Raw genomic sequence first — 7,928 nt, forward strand, 5'->3', positions numbered from 1 at the left:
GTTTAAATCTATAGCAAAACTTTTTATCATATATCGAATTATAAAACTTGGCTTGGTCACGAATATCATTTCATGACAAAAACATGGGACTATCAATAAAGGAAAGTAGAGCTAAAGGTTTTTTGTTTTTTGCTTTTTTTTTTACAAATGATAGGCACGTTTTATGAACTACATGTATGTTTGGAGGAAATGATAGGTGTCCCCGTTTTCCTCTTTTTATAAATCATAATCAAAATGTATCGATTAAATCAATTATCGTTTACTTATTTTTTGACTTACCTGAAACAATTGTTTAAGTGAACTTTTCTGATCACCTGCTATTCATTGCCCGTCAGTCAGTCTGCTTAACCAAATTTTAGAAGTAAATTTCATATTTACAAATTTCGAAAGAGATGCCATAATTTATTCTTAGGTGAGTGATGTCATCAATGCACCCCTTATTAAATGACCATTTCATAAATTCATGTTGGTGGTAAAAATTAGTAAGTATTAACGTTTTTTTTAAAATAATCTACAGTAAGTAGATAAATAGCCACTTTAGGCTTCAGTCATATCAGCAATAAATTAAGTTCGGAAATTTGAATAATAAAACTCATTGTTTGGATTTATCATGGGAATAAAAATGTTGAGGTCGTACATGCATACATGCAATCTTTAGCAGAGGAGATGGTGATTTTGTAATGATCAGGTTTCAATAATCTTCATTTCTAGTTATCACACTTTTGTGCATGGATGTTAAATTACTTGATAAACAAAGAGTACGGTCATTTTAAGGACGTCTTAAATTGTGATTTTGAAATAGCGGAAAAAAACGTTTAAATAAAGGTTATATTTACTTGCATTAACAGAAGCACGTAAGTTAATTATAAAGTTTTAATTGTGAAATTTTATATTGATATTATTCTTTCTCAAGGGCAAGGGAAACATACGTTCGTCATTTTGCTGGTTTTGTTATAAACCCCTTTAAAACATAAGAAATTAAATACTCAACACGATGTAATGTACATGTATTTGTTACATATTTTTGTAATATGTATTACATGTATGCACAGTTCCAAACAATTAAAGAACAGGCTCCACCGTCACCAAAATTTTCAAATCCCTCAACTCGTTCCTCAACTCAAATCCTTAAAAGAAAAGTGCATAAGTATGAGGTCAAACCTCTGATTTGAGGCTAAGTATTGACCTGAGTAAAGTTGGTGACGGCGGGGCCAAAAGGGGGTTATATTATATGAATTTACAAACTAGCACTCCTTAAGAAAAGGTTTAATTTTATTCATAGTTGTGTGTATACGACTGCATAGAGTGAAACCATTTCCATTGACACTGTATGGATTTCAGATGTCACAACTTCCATTTCTGTCAAACGGGTTTCTATTGTTTTTATTCCGATCACATATTAATTCTTGAAAACGGTAAAATAGTGAATCTTATATGATGCTACATACAACACCAGTATGATGGCGCCTAAACATACAAGAACCATGATTGAAATTTCAATCGGTGCTGCATTGTTTTCTGTTGTTGAATCTATCGATAATTTATTGTCATGATAATTTTCTGTGTTATGTTGAAGGAAAGATGTATTTAATTTCTGTAAAGTATCGTATCCTACATTACCAGCAGCCATTAAAGCTGTGGCCATTGCTGTATGCACTTCCACGCTGAAGAAATTCTTTTCTGCAAGACATAAATGACATAAAATCAAACAGACATATGAACATCTCTGTTCATTGTCAATAAACATAGGACACCCTTAAATACAGAGACACAATATTAAATGATAATTGTTATATATCTTACGCTATATATTTGTATTTGTTGGTCGCGATGTTTATTGTTTCCTAGTGTGTCAAGGTGTCGTTCTGGCTGACATTAGTAACAAATATTCTTAATAAAATTAAGCAAATATTAGATAGCAAGGTAGATGGGTTCCAATGACCTTTCTGATAATTTCAAGGTAAGATATTAAGCTTCTCTCTCACTACCTCTTTATCTCCATGGAAGTATTTTTGCTTTATCTTCTCATTGACTTAGTATTAAAATACATTATTGTTACTAATACATACATAAGGTTTGTATAAATGGTGGATTCTAGCTAGCTATTTTAAAGTTTTTGTTTTAATATTTGTTGAGAACGACTTTACTGAACAAAATGATAAAAACATAATCTTATACGAAACTGTAAATACATGCATCATAAACTGATTACTGTAGTTGTTTGTTAAGAACAGCTAAATACAATCATTAAATTATTTTTTCCCTTGATTTATTATTTGGAATTTGAATTTAATATAATATCAATTTACAGTTTATCAAAAAATATTTTACACAAAAATCGTTCTTGGTAGTATCTAAGTAAGGAGAACATATTTGTTATTGTACCGGGGTATACTATCCACAGTTTATAGATAAATTTACGGACGCTTAAAAATTCACAGGGAAAGATGTTCGTGTAACTTTTACCTGCACTTTCCCTTTGAACACAACCGTTGGCACTGTTGCATTCATCTTTTGTACAATTGCAGCTATTTCGACAATAACTCCCAAAGAGAGGATACGGGCATTGTTTCTCGCAATTGTCGCCAACATATCCAATTGGACACTCTGAAATTTAAAATAATGCAAATATAATACAGGGGAGATGCAAAAGTTAAGGCATTAAAGCAGTAATATCGAATTTGATTTCAAACCAGTGTTTCTTCACTTATGGTTTTACATTTTTTTAGTATAGCATTTTCGATTTTGATCAAATGGACATATTTTAATGTGTAGTTGACACTAAGACTATTTAAAACCAGGCAATCTTTCTTTTTTTAATTCAGGAGTGTAGAATGATTACGTTGAAACTTTGAGTTGAGGCGTCTGTTGTGTAAGAATGGAAGCAAACCAGTACGATTTTGAAAGTTATTATTTACATTTAACAAATTTTTAGCATGTAAAACGTGTAAAAAGCTACTGCAGTGATAACACTGTAACACACAAAGGGTACTGAAAGATTAAAATGACAAGTTTTATTATGACATTACAATCTTCAAACGCTGTAACATGCAAAATCACAAGCGAAAATTAGAGTTCACGCTTGTGGCTGTTACAGTGGCTCTTCCATTCATATGAACTTACCCTTTGTATAAACTGGGACTTTTAAGAAATAAATCACATTTGCAGACAAGGCAAGTTAAAAATGTACATTTAAGCATTAAATTATTATTTACTTATTTGCAGTAATAAGACTATATCTTTCCAAAAACAATGATTTAATGCTATTAGGTTATATTTATGCATCAAATCATTATTTATGCATTAAATAATGATGCAATGCATAAATATAACCTAATAGCAACTGTCGAATAGTTCTACCCAGTCATAGTCCTCAACCAATTTTCATCAATGTAAATAATTCAGATAATTTCATAAAAAAAATACAGTTTTATAGTTGTTCAAATCTTTCCATACCCTTAGTAATGTTAAATCAACTATTTAGATATACCTAACTACGGAACTACTAACCGGTCATACAAAAAAGATCTGGCGTTGAGCATGTACATATTGTACTTTTCAGAAAAAAAACTACATCATGTCCTAAGCTATATATTATCAAACAGAATAATACATAGATATATTCAAAAAACAATGGACACAATTTTGAGATCGTCTAACGGTAAAAAAAAAAAATACTTGTTTACATTAAATCATACCTTACAGTATGACAGAAATACCAGATAGATACTAGATTTTAAGAGAAGACATGAGTTTATTCGGTGTCCACTGTGTTCTCATTCGAAGCAAAATTGAAACATTTAGTTAACAGTTAAGTAAATGTTTATTTTAAATCACAGTTTAAAGGACGACGCATACTATATAGATACAATGAAATTTTGATTATGAAATATACCTGCGATTTAATCAAAAAGTTCACGAAAACAATACGAATATCTTTTGAATTTAGATATATTTCTAAAAAATAAAACTTACCAACACACATCTGCCTTTGACTGTCAAATCTAAAACCCGCACAGCAACCACCTAATCTATAGCAATGGAAATATAATTGAATAATTTATAAACAATAATTAACCAATTACACTTGATCTTATGTTCACCGTTCAATACCTTCCATTGCAATGCGAATTGTTTTCTTGGACAAGTTGGAAAGTTCTTTGAATCAAAATGAAAAACATTACAAGTTTAATCATGATGCAAACTTGGTTAGCAATCCTGTTATGGTAGATTCGGCACGTGATAGAAACAAATACTAATTGTCATAATTTACTAAATCACCTGTTACAACAATTTCTCTGAAAAGTCGCGATCGCTTATATGCAGTGCAAAATTATACGCGGAAGTTTTACATGTTAAATTTATATTTGAATTGCATTTCGTTCAGTATATTTTTATACCATTAAATTACGTTTTATAATATCATCATACACTCATGACGATATCAAATTATGCATTAACACTTGTAAATTTAAATTCTAAAAAATGACATTGTTGCACGGAGTATTTTTGTAAATAGGCAACATCCGGTTTTGAGGACAATTTTGCAAATTTATAGTATTTAATGCAATAGGTCTTGATTGTGTATTCTTGCAACATTTATAATTCTTCTGATATATTTTAGATTTCATCGATCTTTTTTACGGGATCAATTTTCATTTTCTTTTTTTTTTCTTTTTTTTTTTTTTGGGGGGGGGGGGTAATAAATTCATGACGGGTCTTTAGTCAATAGCTCTTTACTGAGAGGTATTTTGTGAAAGGTTAAAAACGCAGATATGCTAATGATTTTATGATGTGTTACATTATACGTTCACGCCGACCCATTTCTATAATGTCCAGAATAGGTTTGTCTTTTCCACCGTAATGCTTCTGAATGGCGTACGCTATCAGCACCAGCACCGAGAGAGAGACCGATCCAGTCAGAGCTGACGTCATCGCGGTGTTTGTAGAAACTCCCTGCTTTCTCTGCGCAATTTTCTTTGAAATCACGGCGGTTCCGTTTTCTAAAATTCCTAAAATAAAAAAAGATGGTGCATCTCGATCGATGACTGATCTGTCAGTTTTCAAGCATAAATATTTGTTCGACAATTACGTTAATAAGCGGAAATGTTACATACACATGTACATGTAGAATATGTAGCAAAATCATTAATTTTTCATATCATTCCAGCAACTGATTTTCTTTGATGAAAGCAATACTTAAACTAATTTCTGACATATCACAAACAAGTGTGCTCTTGAATTATAACAGCGTCGGATAAAGCGCGGTTTTTTTTCACAATAAGGAGATGGCATCATTCGACCTCTCATGGCAGTAATGGCACCTCAAATAAGATATACTTCTTTGTATACAAATTACGACCATACATGCAATCACAACCCATGGGTGATTTTTAATACATGAATTATTGTTATTGAGAAAACCTTTAAAATATCGTGTTTATTGCGTGAGTAGTTTGAATCAGTAAGTTGTGGATAGCCCATATCTTGCATGACGCCAGAAAGATTTTTTTTAAAAACAGTTAAGGTAGAGACGAATAGCAATCACGTGATCGACAAAATCTTGAACATATGTATTCATGAGAAATGAAAACTTAAACCAGAGGAAACATAACATGTGCAGTTACGGTTGTAATACAGTCATTCAGTAAAGCTGGAAAAGTTTTCATTGATTATCAATTTGTTTAAAAAACTTCACGTGTATTAAAATGGCAATACACTGCAATACGACCTTGCCTGTATGAATATAGATTCATATTTTCCCGGCGGTATTAGGTATGACTAAGGTTATCAAGCAAATCCATGAATTTTAATTCCACGTTTATGAGACCAAGTTTTAATACTTAGAAAAATATATGACTTCTTTAACTTGTAAACATTACCTTTTTCCCTAAGGCAGCCCTGAACATAATCACACATATCTTTTGTGCAGTTACAAATGTTTTCACAGCCTCGTCCATAGGTTGGATACGGACAGGTTAAGGAACAACTAGAGGCAAAGAATCCAATATCGCATTCTACAAATTAAAACATTTTCCATACATTTGAAACAAAATTATTTAAATGCAAGATGATCAGACGTACATGTTAAAAGTAATAATTATTCAAATCTGCTTCTTGGAAGCTAAATTCATCGAGAAAGTCATTTGTATTTTTAAAGAAATGCAAAATATAGATCATGACCATATAAAAATCTTAAATTTTATTTTGTTGGCAGTAAAACACTGCACATTATAGTTAACGATACTTGCCTACACATGTATCCAAAGTAGCGTTAAATGTATATCCTTCACAACATCCATGAGGTCTCCTATAATGCAAAAATATTATAATTATAATGTAAAGCTGTCTTGAATGATTGAGTTAGATATAATTCTGTTAACTCTGATAACTTCTGTTGTGCAAAGCAATATAGTTACCTTTCACAGTTGATGTTACTTGCAGCCACCATCAAATATTGATACAGAACTACTTGTAGAAAAGAAAAGACGACACAGGATACTTCATGGAAAACTCCATGCAATATCATGTTTAGTTATCCTCTTCTGCAATAGCCATCAATCGTAAAACAAGGTATTTTTTAAACGGGAAGTCACTACATGAAATATCCATGAAACATTCTAAATTTGGATGATACAAGGTTCATGAGTAGACATGTAGTCCAGTTTGATATAGGAAGAATCCTAAAAAGTATTGAACATTTTATCCGCAATCATATAGTATCCAAGGAAATTATCTAACAGACACATGAATTATTATTTCATCCCTGAAGGTCTGTAAACAAATTCCAAACAATGTAATATATAGATAGTTTGTTATTGTCGCCTTGTGCCACACAGTGATATGCCAGTTTATATTGTCCTGTATGGTTTATTTAACCATCTTTCAATGTAACATGATTGTCCCTGCTCTCGTCTTTTGTTGAAAAGGGTATGTGCATGTTAAATACTATTGATTGGTAGGCACAGTAATACACATGCTAAGCAATTGACCATAGAAATAGAAATTGTCTTATCTGGTTAAAAAATGATCATACAAGTTTAAAACAAAATTGAACAGAGAAAAACAGATACATCCGACGTCACCGAAGATTATAATGTTCTTAGTGCCAAATTTACAAAAACATGAGTTATGCATATCATTTGAATTTGCTCGAGATCTATGGTACTTATGGTGTTATAACGATATTCGAAAAAGAGAACATATTAACAGTAATATTTTGTTCCATAACCATTCAATGAAATTGCATTGATACAAAGTGTTCTATCTTCCTTAATTGGCCAATCAAACTGTTTTCTAGTAGTCACATGAGGAGTAATGATTTTTCTTGGAATTTAAACCACATTTAGTCATTTTTATCAATTTGTAATGTTCTATTTTCATATAGAATGTTCTAAGTCTATGTTAAATCTCTGGATTTACATACTACCTCCTACACCCCCCCCCCCCCCCTCCGTTCTATGTCCATGTAAAAAAAGATCGTGATTTACACGCTTCCCCGTGGATTTCAACAAAATTAATGCAATTGTTTAAAACAGAAACATAGAACAATCTAATCCCCAGGTGACAACACGTAATGGCTAGTAAATAATTGATATTGTGTATTCATCACTATCTCATTTCTAAATATTCTGAATTCTTCAATTCTGAACCGTGTACAAATGCATGTACAGATGCAGTTAATATTCTTTGTACATATGTGACTTTGCTTTTTTTTTTTTTTTTTTTTTTTTAACAATAGAAACATATAAAACAAAAAAAAAATACATGTACTGCGGCCGTATGAAGTATTTGTGTGTATATAATATCCGCAAACGTGGCACAAACCATTTACACAAATAAATATTCTAAAAAATTGTTTCTCATTGATTGATACAAAAATGTAATTATGTCAAAACGAGGAAGTGTGGTTAAGTGTGGTAAAAGTC

General features: G+C 31.3%; 1 protein-coding gene across 1 annotated transcript; it reads right to left on the reverse strand.

Annotated features, from left to right (window-relative positions):
* Positions 1-963: 963 nt before the first annotated feature.
* Positions 964-7,416, reverse strand: LOC105326780 (cell death abnormality protein 1). The gene is made up of 7 exons (XM_011426957.4): positions 6,420-7,416; positions 6,252-6,310; positions 5,883-6,017; positions 4,802-5,012; positions 3,976-4,031; positions 2,467-2,607; positions 964-1,680 (listed from the first exon to the last, which is right to left on the reverse strand). The coding sequence occupies exons 1-7, from the start codon at positions 6,527-6,529 to the stop codon at positions 1,400-1,402; spliced, it is 993 nt and encodes a 330-aa protein (XP_011425259.3). The 5' UTR covers positions 6,530-7,416; the 3' UTR covers positions 964-1,399.
* Between the last annotated feature and the right edge of the window lie 512 nt (positions 7,417-7,928).

This window comes from Magallana gigas, chromosome 9 (assembly GCF_963853765.1).
Source record: "Magallana gigas chromosome 9, xbMagGiga1.1, whole genome shotgun sequence".
NCBI classification, from domain to species: Eukaryota; Metazoa; Mollusca; class Bivalvia; order Ostreida; family Ostreidae; genus Magallana; species Magallana gigas.

What these genes read in the sequence shown, in the direction of transcription:
- LOC105326780 (XM_011426957.4), bottom strand. Translation starts at nt 6,529, where the DNA reads ATGATATTGCATGGAGTTTTCCATGAAGTATCCTGTGTCGTCTTTTCT. An exon ending in AGTAACATCAACTGTGAAAG is followed by an intron (nt 6,311 to 6,419) that starts GTAACTATATTG and finishes TTTGCATTATAG; the next exon opens with GAGACCTCATGGATGTTGTG. An exon ending in GGTCGGCGTGAACGTATAAT is followed by an intron (nt 4,032 to 4,801) that starts GTAACACATCAT and finishes CCATTGCTATAG; the next exon opens with ATTAGGTGGTTGCTGTGCGG.